Source organism: Heterocephalus glaber, unplaced genomic scaffold (assembly GCF_053883595.1).
Source record: "Heterocephalus glaber isolate CG9 unplaced genomic scaffold, H.glaber_assembly_v1.0 deba00000281, whole genome shotgun sequence".
Taxonomy (NCBI): domain Eukaryota; kingdom Metazoa; phylum Chordata; class Mammalia; order Rodentia; family Bathyergidae; genus Heterocephalus; species Heterocephalus glaber.
Genome location: NW_028258139.1, coordinates 30731521 through 30746184, shown reverse-complemented (window position 1 = coordinate 30746184; position 14664 = coordinate 30731521). Strand labels below are relative to the sequence as shown.

Below are 14664 nucleotides of genomic sequence, written 5' to 3'. Positions count from 1 at the left end.
TCTAAGATTGCGTGAGAGCTGACATTTCAGTACTAGACCCCACCCCCAGCACTGCTGCAATGTGTTTGACATGCAGTCTCTTATGCCTTTGCCCCAAAGACTGACGCTGGCAGGACAGAGAGCAGGCTTGGTGGGTGAGCTTGTGCTAACAGATTAGTCTTCTTAGATAGTTTCTTATGCCTAACTCTGAGCTTCTCATAGATGCTAATTCCTTCTTGATTGGCATTTGGCAAATGCTGCTCACCTTGGGGCTTGGGGAAGTCTTTTTAAAATTTTATAGTGGCTTTGTGTTTTCTTTCTCTTTTTTTTCCTTAGTGCATCTTTGTTATACAGAGTAGTGATGTTCATTTTGGGAAACTGGTACACGCACATAATACAACTTGATCATTTTTCAATCCCCTTACCCCATTCACTTCAACCGATCCCCTTCCCCATCTGCAAGAATCTACCTTCTAATTGCCTATCATCTGTTTATTTGTTTGTCTGTTCATTTATTTATAGTTTAGGTTTCTCATATAAGAGAAAAGCTGTGATATTTAACTTTCTGAGTCTGGCTTATTTTGCTTAGCATGATGGTCTCAAGTTCTATCTATTTTCATGTAAATGAGATGATTTCATTCTTCCTTATGACTGAGTAATATTCTGTTGTGTATATATATTTTCTTTATCCATTTGTCTGTTGATGGGCATGTAGGGTGTTTCCAGTGCTTAACTACTGTGAATGGCTGCTGGGTGCTGATCCGGCCCTCAGATACCTGTGAGGGGGGAATGATGGGGAATAAAGAGAAGCAGAGATGATATTCAAGATTCAAGGGGTACTAGGAGGAGCCTGGGTCTAGTGGACAGACTCAACAATTTCCATGGTTGGCCTACTTTTATTAGCCAGCGAGAAGCACAGGGGAAGGAGCTGTGTGTCATTCATGGAACAATACGGTTGAAAAGATATTTTGAAAAATAGGGAACAGATTAAACTTTTACAAGGGGAGTATGTGAAAGGGAACGGGTTCTTCCCTACCCTATGCCTGCCCAAGGTAATAAGGAACTAGCACTCTTTACATTGTCCTCAGCAGATGTCATCCTGCCATGGGAGCACTGAGGTTACGAGCATTCCCCACACACAGAAAGTATGAAGCTTTCCGCCTGCTTTTCTGTTTCCCAAGGCAGCTCACATCAGCCTCGGGGTTGTGGGTGCAATCACACAATCTGGCCCCAGAAATTTGTCACATCGCCTGGTCCCCAACAAATGGCACTGCTATAAGCATAAGCATGCATGGATCACTCTGCTGTATGTCTTTAATTCTTTTGGGAATATACCCAGGTGAGGTACAGCTCAGTCAAAGGGTATTACTATTTTTAGTTTTTTGAGGACTCTCCATACTGATTTCCACAGTAGTTGTACTATTTACATTTCTACTATCAAAGTAGGAAGTTTCTTCCTCCACCTTCCCCACTTCCCCAACAGTTACCGTTTTTTGTAATCTTGATGAAGCTGTTCTGAACAGGGTAAGATGCAATCTCAAAGTTGTTTTGATTTTCGTGCCCTTAATGGCTAAAGATGTCAAACATTTTTTCAGGTACTTATTGGCCATTTGTGCTTAGAAGCCATGTCTTCTGCACGTTGGTCTTTTGTCCTTGGAGTCCCTTAAAACCTTGCTAGACGCTGTGCAAGGGTCTAGCTTAGTTTATGCATGTTTCCTGACATCATCTCAGTGTCGGCCCCATACCAGGAGTGGGGGATCCAGAGAGGGAGATGCGGTCCTTGCCCACAAAATGCCCTGATGAACTGAGAGTGATGGGGGGAGTTGGTGTCCTGGTGGCCCAGCCAAACAGTGTGGGATGAAGGCCCAAGCAAAAGCCTTCTTGTGGGAGACAGTATCTGTAGGGGTCGGGTTGTGCCTTCACTCGGTCATGCTCACCTGGGAGCTCAGAACATGGCCTTATTTGGAATAGAGCCATCGTAGGTGGAACTGAGGTGTAATGAAGGCTCCAGATGAGACCATGTGTCTCAGGGAAATGACAGATAAAGAAGAAAAGGCTGGGTGTGAGGCCTGAGGCAGAGAGGGAGAGAGGCGGCTTCGAGCCAAGGAGCACCAGATCGCTGGAACCTCCAGAACCGGAAGAGCCAAGAAGGCTCTTTCTGGAGGCTGTGGAGAGCAGCACCCAGGCCTAGTCTTGCTCTCCTACTTCTGTCCTTCATGGCTGTGAGAGAACACACCGCTGTGGTTCTAGCCGCTGCATTGGTGGCGCTGCATGACGGCAGCCCTGGGAAATGAATGCTGTGCTGTGGAGGGTGAACCAGGCCTGGAGGTCAGCCACCAGAATCTGGCCCAGCCTCCCTGTCCCTTTTCCTGTCTGTGTGTTGCCCGGGACAGCTCCACCTCGTTCCCTTCCTCAGGCGCTGAGCTCCGTGCCCGGCATGTGCGGTTTCCGGTGGTTGTTGGTGGTGTGTGTGTGGATATCTGAGTGTGTGATTGAGTGTGTGGATACTTGAGTGTGTGAATGCACAAACGAGTAAAGTGTGTTGTTGGGATGCACCAAAGCAAGCTGCGGGACAGGTGTCAGGTGCGCAAAGCCATGGCAGCGGGAATAAAGGGCTGGGGTCAGCCAGGCCACCTGCTGACCCTTGGTCAAAGTGGACACTTAGGGGAGTTTCTGTGCCAGTAATAAGGAGGAGACAGGACCTCCGTATCCACTGCCCCGTGGTGTCAGACACCGTCCCGGGTCTATAACGTTCCCCACTCTCCTGCTACCCTTGAAACAGTCTCTCAGAGGTAAAAATGCCCTCATTTCCCAGCTGTGAAATTGAGGCTCGGCGACATCAAGGAACCTGGCAACAGCTGCAGGACGAGTGAGGGCAGCAGCCGAATCTGAGTGCCACTCCCCGCTGTCCCACGTGTGGGCTCTGCAGTTCCATGCGGTGCTGCTTCACTCACAGTTGCTGGGAGGGGAAGGTCAGCAGGGCCCCGCACCGGAACAGGCTCGGCTACAAGGCCTTCCAGAACACAGGTGGCTGGAGGGACAGTTCTCTAGGAAAACAACAACAGCGACAGCAAAACAAACCGAAAACCCCAAACCAACCCAAGAAGACAGTGTGTGTGCAGTGCCCGAGGGCCCCTGGGCCTGTGGGGGTGCTGGTCTGGAGTAGGTCCCGGGGGGGGGGGCGCTCCTTGTCACTCCTTCCCTATTGAATCCCATAACCCTCCGGGCTGCATGTCGCTCTCAGGTCAGTCTGCGATAGCTTTTACACATTAGGCAGCATCCTGGGTTCCTATCTGATTGAGACCTCCCATCTGTGAGTGCCTCTGTTTCCTGCCCTCCGGGCCTGGCCCCGAAGCGGCGTCTGGACCACCACTCCTGCATTCCCCTGCTCCTCCTGCAGACACTAAGTGCAGCCTGTCTGCCAAGAACAGTGTATGTGGCTGGTGGGCTCAAAGGGCACCAAGACTGCCTTTGGCCCTGGAAGCGCACTCCTTCCACAGTGTGAAGGGAGCTGGATTGAGAGGGGAAGTCTGGGTAGAAAGGTTGGAGAATCACCACAGAGGAGGTGCAGGTGGTCGGGTTTGCTCTGAAGGTCAGGGAAAGACATCATGGCAGAGGGAACAGTATGTGCCAAGACATGGGGCCTGACATGCCTGGCGTGTCGGGCCGGGCAGAGATCAGACAGCCTGGGAAGGGGTGTTTGAGGAAGACCAGCTGGTCTGTCCTCTGGGATGGAGTTTTTGTTCTGGGTGGCGTAGGGGAATCCAGCCTGCCTTGGGACTTCAGGAGGTGAGCACCTGGGATTCGCGCTGTTCTCTCGAGGATGCAGAAGAGTGAGGCCCAGGTGGGGGCGCTGGAGGGAGAGGGGCAGTGTGTGACTGGGGTCACCTTGGAGCCTCCATGCTGTGGCCTGAGAGTCACGCAGCTCTGAGGGGTGCCCTGCCCTGGGGCAGTCTGCGGTGGCCTCAGGACGGCCAGGCCTTTCCAGCGCCCTCAGGCTGGTGGCACTGTGTGTGCTGCGGACCAGCTGCCTCCTCCCGTCCTGCTCCCACTGCCCATGCCCCTTGCCTCAGTTCCTCCCCTTTGCTCTTTCTGCTGGCTCCTCCTGGCCTCCTCCTGCTCACTATTCCTGTGGGCCCAGGATATTCTTGTCGGTGCTTTCTTGCCGAGCTGTGCTCCGCTTCCATTCCCCCCTTCCCTTGCTGCCTGGTGAGATTATTAGTCATATCATTTAACATTTTTTTTTTTTACTTAAAACATTTTAGCTTAACTGCCCTGGGCTAAATGTGCTCCCACCTCCGCTGTGGACTGGGACGCTCTCTTCAGCCACTGAGGCCCAGAGGTCCCGTACCCAATCCTTGTCTCTTTTGCTCTGGACAGAGGCACAGGCCCCTGCTCTGCTGGGCCGGTGTTGCTGTGCAGTCCCGCTTTGGGTTTGGACAGCGGGTGTCCAGGTTTGTCATCCACCTGCCACCAAGCACCACACTGGCAGGCACAGCTGGCGTGGGATGTGTCTCCTGCTGCGCCGGCCCTGCTGCCACCGGGCAGCTCACATCGTCCTCGGTCACCCAGAGGCTTGGGCAAGCTTGGAGGCTTCTTAATTGCTGGCCTGAGAAGACAGGAAGAGAAAGTCGCTGCTTGCTAGGCCCTGGCAGAATTCCTGGAGGCCACCAAGGGCTGTGAAGACCGAGGCATGGTCCCTCCTGGTCCGGGGGACACAAGCAGGGCCCTCGGAGTGAAGGCCTTTGGTCTCCGGGCTTGACCAGGTTGCCAAACAGCCCGGCGGGAGAAGGGAGAGGCTCTGGCAGAGGGCCAGGGTCGAGGCATTAAGCTAGTGCAGCACTTTGCTCTGCATCTGCAGTGGGGCCCCAGGGACAGCGTGGACTCAGCTCTTTGCTCACTTCCTGTTCTTCAGTCCACGCACCAGGGTTATTGAGGACCTGTAATTCACTCACGTGGCTGCTGCTGAGGCCAGCCGGGGAGTGCAGAGGACAGGACAGACCTCAGCACCAGAGGGAGAGTGACCAGCTGGGTACAGATGAGGTGAGGTTCTCAGGAGAAGCACAGGGGACAATGGGGATCTAAAGGCAGAGCTGACCCAAACTAGGGTATGGGGCACATGGGGGCCTCCTTGTGGTGGTATTTATTTATTTTGGGTTTTTTTGAGACAGGATCTCACTATTGAAGTTCAAGCTGGTTTTGAATTCACTGTGCAGCCTAGGCTGGTCTTGAACTCACAGTGATCCTCCTGCCTCAGCCTCCTAAGTGTGGGATCATAGGTGTGCACCACCACGCCTGGCTTGTCACGGTTTTTAATGTAGTGTGTAAGGTATAAACTAAAATTATGTCAGGTGAAGAGTCAGGAGAGTAGTGGCAAACACACTCGCAAAGGCCCTGAGGCACGTGGGAATAGGGTGTAGGGCAGCAAAGGAAGGCTGTAGCAGAGACAGCTGCAGGGCATGCAGGAGGCCAGAGAGAGGAAGGTGCTGGGTGGTAAAAGGCCCTGGAAGCCAAAAGATAGGGCTACAAAGAGTTAAAACATGAAGCAGAAGAGTAGAATGATGAGGTTTATGCCCTGGGTGCTGTTGCAGGACAGGAAGACGGTGCAAGAGTGGGCCCTGTAGGGTCTTCGGTTACCCTTCCAAGCAGATTTGGGGAGAGATGGATTGAGAGCCGAGAGAGCGCAATGACAACTGGGTGCAGCAATATGGTGGCCAGCACTGTGGGGCAGCATGCGGGATGAGGAGCAGAGTCTGGGGCAGGTCTCTGGACCGGCCACATGAGAGGCCGAGGTGCCCAGGACACACACCAGGGAGAAAGGAGAGGCCCAGGACATAGACCTCCAGCGCTGGCTGGGGAGGGGGCTCCCCACAGGAGTACTCTGGAGCCGGGCTCAGGAAAGCGAGGCTCATTCTAGGTGCTTCCATTGGTGGGGTGAGGACTGGGCACCCACTGCTGGGCTTGGACAGCCCTGGCCAGGACAGGGAGGGATTGGGACCAGCCACGAAGCTGCTCAGTGCCCATGCCTGAGGGTCTCCACCTTACACAGCACAACCAACTGGGAAGCTTTTCAAAAATCCAGAGTGCTGGGTCCCACCTCTGAGAACTCCTTCCATCTGTTTCAAATGGGGCTTGGCCCTGTTTCCAAACATCCTGCCCGGTGAAGCAGAGCTGCCTGCGGTGCCAGAGAGGGTGAGCTGCAGTCTGGCTGATTCCGAGCTGCACCCTGAGCCGGTGTGCAAGGCCCTTGGAGATAAAGGGGCCACGGGAACAGTGAGCTCTGGTGTTGGGGGAGCAGTGGCTGCTGTAATCACTGAAGGAATTCGTTGGCTTCCCCAGAAGAGCAATTCTCATAACACTGACCAAACTGAAAATCCAAATTAATTCTGCAGGTTTATAGCTCCCTGGGGGCTGAGGAAAAACATCACTTGGCACCAGAAACAAACTTTATTCTGTTTTTGTATCTTGCAGTGCAAGATAATTTTGCAAACACTGGATACCAAATTCCAGTACTTCTTTGGAATTTCAATGTATTACATCCATAGATGGCAGAGAAACGCAGTTATGGCAGAGTTCCACACTGCCCCCTGGACCAACCACGTCCGGGGCCCTCTAGGATCCCTCAATCCCCTTGTTTCAGATTTCAATGGTGTTCTGGGCAGATGTGTTTTTATCAGCCCAGAATTTCTTCCTCTGGGGAAGGGTTTCCGGCCAACTTGCAGTTTGGGTGGGCTGGCAATCGAAAGAGCCAACCCCAGCCCTGCCCTCAGGACACGATCCAGGGTTAGCCAGTAATGGTAGCCCATTGCTGGTCAATAGTGACTGACTCAGGAAGAAAGCATGAAAGACAAAAAGGGCCTGGAGATCAATCTGTGGGTAATAGTAGAACAGAGTTCTCTCCAGGAAGGTGCACAGCTCGAGACTGTGGCTTAGGGTTTACCAGTTGTCATTGTCCTCACATTCTTTAGACAAAGAAGCTCAGTGTAGGAGGAAGCCTGCCAGAGAGGAGGCAGAGAGTGGCAGAGTCCTGGCCGCCGAATCCCAGGTTCCTGGGCTCTGGCACCTCAGACCTGTGAGCGTCCCTGCATCCTCTCTGGAGCTGAGTTTCTGTCCCGTGGAACAGGAAGCCTCTGATTGGGACAAGTCTTGTGGACCTCATGAGTGGGTGGACACGGAGGGCACACACTGGAGAGTCAGGCAGGCATGGTCAAAGAGCGTGTGCGGCAGCTGGCCCTGCGATGTCCAGGTGTCCGTCTGGGGGTCGTAGCAGTCAAAGGAGGCCGAGTCCTCTATGCTGCAGTCCGTGGTCAGCCTCCGCCCGCCCGTCACGTATAGCTTGTTCCCCATCACCGCGGCTCCGTGGTGCATCCGCCGGTCTTTCATGTCCGCACATTTGACAAATTTGTTGGACTGAGGGTCATAAGCAAGGATCCTACGTGTGTAACCTGAAACAGAGGAGCACAGGAGCAGGGCGAGTGCAGCTCACCCGGACCGGAGGACAGTGCTGGCAGGGCTGCTCCAGTACCACTAAGTGCCCTGGGACTGAAGCGAGGGTGCTGCGCTTTCCTGGCTTGGCTGGGCGTGTGGCAAAGCTGGGATTGGATGCACATCTGCCTGACTCTGGTCCCTGCATCCTGAACCCCAAGTGATGGCAGCACTGAAGCCAGCTGTAGGCTGAGAGCCTCTCATTCCAGTGGCAGTGTACTCAGCCTTGTTGGCATTTTCCGCTCTTGTAAGCCCATCCTGGAGCCACAACGATCCAAAGAACTCAGGAATGGGTCCCCAAAACAGCTCTATCTGGTGGGTACTTTAACGGTCCCCACTTTACTAACAGGCAAGCAGAGGCGTAAAGAGATGAATAACTTGCTGAAGAGTACAGAGCAAGTTACTGGTGAAGTCAGGATTTGAACCCAGTCCACTGACTCGCAAATCAGCTCTTAGTTGTGCCGCATTGCACAGTTCCTGGGAGACGATGCGTTAGTTATTGACACTAGTGGACACTTCTTGCGGACCATGAGGCTGGGACAGTGCTAAGGCGCCAGCTCGCGGGCACTCTGTGAATAGGCATCATCCTGGCCTCGTGTAGAGAAGGCAGGGAGGCCCCGCCGGAGGAGCACAGGGCCCTGTCAGGTTGGCCGCAGTGCCTGAGTGGGGCCGCGCGTCCCGCCCGCCCGCCTGCGGCTCACCTCCCACGATGACGATCCGCTCCCCAAGCAAGGCCGCCGGGCCGCACACGTTCTTCACCATCCTCGTCTCCATCTTGAACCACGAGTTTCTGGAAAGGTGGTAAACCTGAGGGGGCACAGAGACACGGCGCTGCATTTGAAGTCGCTTATCTTTAGAAATACAAAAGCCGCCAGCTAGAAGATGAACCGCGAGTGAGTTTTTTCTTTCCACTTCTTTCCAGTGCTTAAAACGTAGCTATCTTGCTTTCCACAAATGAAATACTATTAAACGAGAGAAGGAAGCCGCTCTCTGTGTGGCTGACACCAGTGACTGACTGTATTTCCACAGAGTGGGCCAAGACTGCTGCCAAGACTCACCGCATTGCTTGAAACAGGTTTTTACTTTTAACGGAAGAGGAGCAACTTGGGTATTTAGAAAATCAATGATTTTTCTGATAATTTTGTCTTTCTAGCTCATGTTTAAATTTCTAAATGTTCCAGTGCATCTAAGAGGGTCCTGAGGCTAAGAATAAATTCGGGGTAAGATAAGGAAGGCTTTTGAACAGTTTATGCCTGAAAAGAATTAGAGTCTGAGCAAAAAAGGAAGAAGGGAAAGGAAGAAAGACCAAGGCAGAGAGGGCACACTCCTTCCTCTGAAATAGTGGATCAAATCCCAGTTCCCTAGAACATGTCCTGTGAATGTCTGAAGTGTAAAACTCAAATATCAAGTGTATGCTGGCTCACCACAGGCAAAATCTGGCACGAGAGATGCAGGGTGGATTTCACAGGAGAAAAGGAGGAACAAAAACATTGATTTACAGAGAAAAATGGCACAGTACTTGTCGCTGAAAAGTCTTTCCATATACAATACAATTTCAAATACGACCAAAGACTATTTTAGCATAAGTTTGACCTCTGTCTTGTGAGGGAGACACAGTACTTCCCCTGACCCTCAGATTAGAGTCTCCTTTGAGAGACCCAGCACCCAGACTGCAGCCCAGAACCCACGTATTTATTGCAGAGTGCCAACGCTGCAATGAACCCCGAACACTGAGGTTTTAGTTTAGAAAAAACAGCTCATATATCAACATCTTTCACCTTAAAAGAAACACAGCATGCGTGCCATAGGCTCACCATGCTGGGTTAGACCAGAGGCTCAGGACGTTCCGAGCGTGGGGAGCAGCAGAGGCCGCTGGTGCAGGGGGCCCACACCGGCTCAGGCCCCTGTCCAGGCCATTCAACAGGCTTTTCCTCCAGGCTGGGGAGGCCTGCGGGGCTGAGTGCGAGGGCCAGGGGCAGTCATGATGGCTGCACCCCTTCAGCTTTCCTCCGAGAACAGATAGGTGACACTCTTTGGAAAGAGGGACCCGAGTGACTCTCCTGGCCTTCTGTTCCCTCTCAGCTTCCGGTCGGGTTGGTCCTCACGATACCTGGAAAGACCTCAGTGAGGGAAGCAGTGATGGTTTTGGAGCAGGGGGGGAGGCTGTGCTCTGTCTCAGAAAGGGTTTGCCTCCTGCCTCTGCAGAGGGAGGTGGGAAGGAGGCTGGGTAGACAGCGACACAGACGTCGGTCCGCATAGTGACGCCACTGCAGTGGGGTCTCCAGGGCTGCAGTGAACAGATGAGCCACTCTGGGAAGAAAGCTAGGACCCCAAACCTAAAAATCGCCCAGGTAGCTCCAAGCATTCACTTTAACTTATGCTGAAATGAACAAAATTTCCATACAAAGCCAGTGCTAGGTAGGTAAGAAAAGCATTCAGATGAATATTTTTACCTCTTTCTCCTTCCAATGTGTGCACTATGAAGGAATTCAAGATCTTGTTTGGTTGTGCTAAGCACTTCTTGATATGCTAGCTGAAATCTTTTCTGAGCTTTGTATTTTACTCTTAGGAAGTGGATGACAATTTTGCATTGTGAAATCATCAGCATATTTGTTGATACTGTTTTGAAAAGTAGTCACAGAAGAGGGAAGGACTGTAGCTTTACATAGAAGCACTTTGTCATGTCTGTTTTGGTACAGTCAGCGCTCGAAGGGGAACAGAACATGTCTCTCTCAGCTCAAGGAAATGAGTGGGACTGGAACAGTAATTCGGGAGAGATTAAGGACCTGCCTATTTGGTCAGAGACTTCTTGCCCCGCTTCTTAAAGAATCTGTAACTCTCCCCCTTTTCTTCTCCAGTCTGCTCTGTGGAAGGCTTCCGCAGAGACCGCCTTAAAATGCAAATCTCTGACCTCACTGACCTGTGAGATCTTTAAGGAGTGCCCATCATGTGCTTCCTGGCTACAATCCCAGTTCCTTGACAACCCTAGAAGCCCTGTGTGACCAGCCTCATCTCTACAAACACCCATTCCTCAGGAGTGTTCCAGAATTTTGATCGGAGCAGCTCAGAGGCAGCGGTCTGGGGGAGGCGGGCTGGGCAGTAGGGGAGGGGGTGAGATCCGGGGACCAGCACCCGTCCTGCCCTTGGCACGCCCTCCTCTCGCTGGTCCGCACTGCATCTGTGCTAGCCTGCTTTCAGCCACCCTGAGCTCAGGGCCTTCGGGCGAAGGTCCCTTGTGCAGGGACCCCCAGCAGATGACTGACCGCCGGGTCGTCTAGCGGAGAGGCTCCCCGCCCCCACCCGCGTCCATCCAGTGCTCTCTGAGCACCCGCCCGCCCTCCTCCCTCCAGTTTCTTTCTTCAGCCTCACAGGTTCCTTCTGTGGTTCCCTGAACCCTGACGTTCTCTTTGATCCCCCCACATGCCCTCAGAGCTCCCCTCTAGTTGGCATCCGCACTGAAGTCCTCTTGCAAGCTCTTTGAGGGTTCATTGCAGTTCATCATTCCCTCTTATGTCCCCAGGGCCTCAGCAGTGGCCGGTGCTCAACATAAGGCTTATAAATGAACAAACCTCGTCTCCTGGGTCTTCTAGATTGCCCATAGAGATAAGCTTATTATTTAGGCTTTTCATAACAGCGGATGAGTGCAAAGATTACTGGAAACTTGCATAAAATTGGAAAACACCATTCTGAAGTTTAGTCTTCCTTAGTCACACTTCTCAGAGAGCTTGTCAGGGAAATTAATGCCTTCTGTCACGTAAGGTGGGTTCCCAGCCTGGTGCACCGTGGACCCCCAGAGACTCTTACAAAGCACAGGAGCCAGAGCTCACACAGAGAGACTTGATTCAGCAGATCTGAGGCCAGATTCCAGGGGACCTGGTACCAGGTGTGGAGCAAGGCTTCAGAATTTTCAGTCTTTACTGATGTGGCTTAGAAGCATCTGCCAAAATCCTGTGGACTTTGTTATTTGGCATTCAGTGATTTATCCCCCTCAGAGGAGATGAGCTCCTTGCGGACAGGGAATATTAGTCTGACACAAGAAGAATTCATAGCTGAAAATATTCTTGCTGACCATTATCTTCCTTCTTTCTTCCCTCCCTCCATTCTTTCCTGAGTGCACACATGCTCGTGTACATAGGTACACACATGTGCATGTGTGAATACAGGCAACTGTGCCTATGCATGTGTGTACTTGTGAGCATGCATGTGCACATGAATGCACACGTGCTTGTGTACATAGGTACACACATGTGCATGTGTGCACACAGGCATTTGTATGTGTGCATGTGTGTACTTGTGAGCATGCATGTGCACATGAATGTACACGTGCTTGTGTACATAGGTACACACATGTGCATGCGTGCATACAGGCGTTTGTGCCTATGTGTGCATGTACTTGTGACCGTGCATGCGCACATGAGCACACGGGTATGCACACGTGCTTGTTACATGTGTCTATGCCGGCATGTGTGTGTGCACACCCTCACACACTTATGTGACAGGAAGGACCTGCGATTTACCTGGATAAGGCGCACAGGGCTCTGCATGGTGTCCTCTCCCCCAAAAAGGTAGAGCCTTTGGTCCTTCACGGCCACAGCGGGGTGCAGCACCCCCACAGGCATGCTGGCCACTCTCTCCCAGACATTGTGGACGCTGTCGTATCTCTCCATGGAGCCCAGGAGCTCCTGCCTGTCCCCGAGGCCCCCAATGGCGAAGATAAAGTTCCTGTGGGTGGCGCTGCTGTGGGAGTACCGGGCTGCCAGCAGGGGCTCTCCCATGTGCCACCGGTTGAGCTTCAAGGAGAAGATGTAGACAGCGCGACTGACGGGACTGTGGCCTGCACTGACAGCCATGCCACCCAGCACGTAGATGCTGCGGTGCAGGGCCACTGCCGAGGCCTTGTACAGCCGGGCGGGGAGCTGTGCCAGGCTGTGCCATTCGCCGGTCCGGGTACTGTAGAGCAGCACGTCCCTGGTGGTCTGCTGATTGTCCTTCCTCCCACCCACGAGGACCAGGAAGTCTTGGTAGGAGCTCCTGGGAGGGCCGTGCCACAAGGGTCTGCAGTCTGGGGCACTGGCACCACACGCAGAGAACACATGCCTCCGGGCTGCTTCCAGGAAGTCCCGGCAGGCAGGTGAGGACTGAAGGAGGGTGTCACCGGCCATGAAGTGATGGAAGAAGGCTGGGTGGATGTACTGAAGCCGGACCTGCTGCAGAAGTTCCTGCAGGTAGCGCTTCCGGGCCTGGAGGTCATGTCGGACCCAAGCCATGAGGGCCTCAAACACCTTCTCCTCCTCCCCACAGAGGCCATCATCTCCCAAGTAGTCTCTCAACTCCAAAGCGCGCAGCTCCTTCAGGTCAGCTGACGCGGCCACCTCTGGGAAGCATGTCAGGGCCACCTCCGTGGCTTTCCTCTTGAGGGTCTCGCAGCTTAGCACTTCTGAGAGTCTGATCATGCCCAGGCAATTGCTGGGGGCCAGCTGGCCCTGCAGGTATGAGGAGCAGGCCTCGAAGAGCCTGGGGTACTGCAGCATGGAGGCTGCCTCCATCAGGGGGAGGACGTTTCCAGCTGTGATATGTGCCTCCCCCGTGTACACGTAGGCCACCACCTGCTCCAGGGCCAGCGAGGCAATGCCTTTCAGCTGCACTTTGGCCTCACTGCTCTCCCGGAAGTTGCTGCAGAACATGGCCCGGAAGTAAGGGCTGCTGGAGGCCAGCACGTTGCGGTGGCAGGGAATCTCCCAGCTGCCTGCACAGATGCACACGTCAGTCAGGATCCTGCTTTGTCTTAAGCCGTTGAGCTGCCTCAACAGGTCGGAGCAGAAGTTGTGGTCTTTGAAGAGCAGCCCATCTGGCAACACCTCATCCATCCTATGGCAGAGAGGGGAGGAAGCCCAGGAGGGGACAAGGGTCAGGTCTGCATCAGCAGCTCATCCTGGAGGCCTTAGTCGGGCAGCTCTGAAACCCAGCTCATCTATGCCTACTCAGCTGCCTGTGGGATCGCTGAGGATGTTGCACAGCAAAGGTTGGAAAGTGAGGCCACTCCCTCCCACCCCAGACTGCAGAGGCAGCACATGTCTTTCTGGGTATGATTACGTGTTCTTTAAAGGTAATGAGAAACCAGCATCTTAGCTGATGTGAGGAAAAAATAAGCCAAAGTTACCAGAAGTTACTTGATGGTCAGGGGCTGAAGTGTTCTATCAGGTCCACCCACCCACATGACCAGCAGAAGTGTGAGCCGTTTTCTAGATTCTTGGAATGTCTGTTGTTTAGTAATCTCATCTAAACCTCTCTTTCTGGGTGTTAGTTATTCCCTAAGCATGACATTCTGGGGGAGAAATATATACGTGTACACACACAATTATGCGGTAGATTATATTAGATATGGCAGACACGTAACTGGGATTTGTGACACCCACATTCCACGAAAACATGACTGACCATGCTGGGGGCTCCGACTGCCTACCTGCAGAATGGAGCGTGAGGAGGATTTACCTTGCTTTGCTGCGGTGACATCCACTGATGCCCGGGCTGTCTTGTTCTCCCAGAAAGTTTCCACCTCTAGCTCTGAGTGAAACCATAAACCCCAGGCCTTTCCTTCGGTTGAAAATGACTTGTCCTGGGAGAGTTCTCAATTTGTTTATGCTGAAGGCATTGTCACAGTTTTCTAGAGCTCTGTGCAGGGGCCGCTGGGCAGGGAGACAGTGTATACATTCCAGGGCTAAGAATAGCTGCGTATGTACTTTCCACTGTTAGGACATGTGACTTTCCAGTTGCCTTTTGCAGCCGTCTGAGGGCCTGCTGGGCTGGCGCATGCCCACGTGCCTTGTTTCTTTGGCAAGTGTTTACAACGGCGTAAATAGATCGGAGGAATGGCTTCTCTAGGCAAGGCTTTGCTGCCCACTTGAGTCCCTGTCCTAAGAGTGCCTGGGAGCTCCAGGTGAATCAGAACGGGTTGCTGCACCCTGGGCAGCATCAGTGGAGATTGTGCTGGGCCATGGAGAAGGTCATGGGGCTTGTGCCCAGGTGTCTGGGGAATCTGTTTTCCATCATCCGCCTGGCTGGATCCCAGAGAGCGCTGTGCTTTCCTCCTCTCAGCTCCAAGGTGATGGAATCCAGGACAAACACCGTTGTTGTTCTTAACCATTATGCGGCACCCTGGCTTTCCAGCCCTGTGTGGGGCTCCTCTCCTGGGAGCTTCTA

The 14664-nt window shown here is 53.1% G+C and overlaps 1 protein-coding gene across 2 annotated transcripts; it reads right to left on the bottom strand.

The window, feature by feature from the left end:
- Window positions 1-536: 536 nt before the first annotated feature.
- On the bottom strand, window positions 537-14186 carry Klhl38 (kelch like family member 38). Of its 2 annotated transcripts, none has more exons than XM_087188196.1 (4): window positions 13957-14186; window positions 11982-13332; window positions 8166-8271; window positions 537-4588 (listed from the first exon to the last, which is right to left on the bottom strand). In XM_087188196.1, exons 1-4 carry the CDS (start codon window positions 14040-14042, stop codon window positions 4302-4304), a joined length of 1830 nt encoding a protein of 609 aa, XP_087044322.1. In that variant the 5' UTR covers window positions 14043-14186; the 3' UTR covers window positions 537-4301. The 2 variants fall into 2 exon arrangements, with proteins under 2 accessions (XP_087044322.1, XP_004838049.1); XM_004837992.3 differs by lacking the exon at window positions 537-4588 and adding an exon at window positions 6413-7424 and having other exon boundaries at window positions 13957-14175.
- Window positions 14187-14664: the final 478 nt, after the last annotated feature.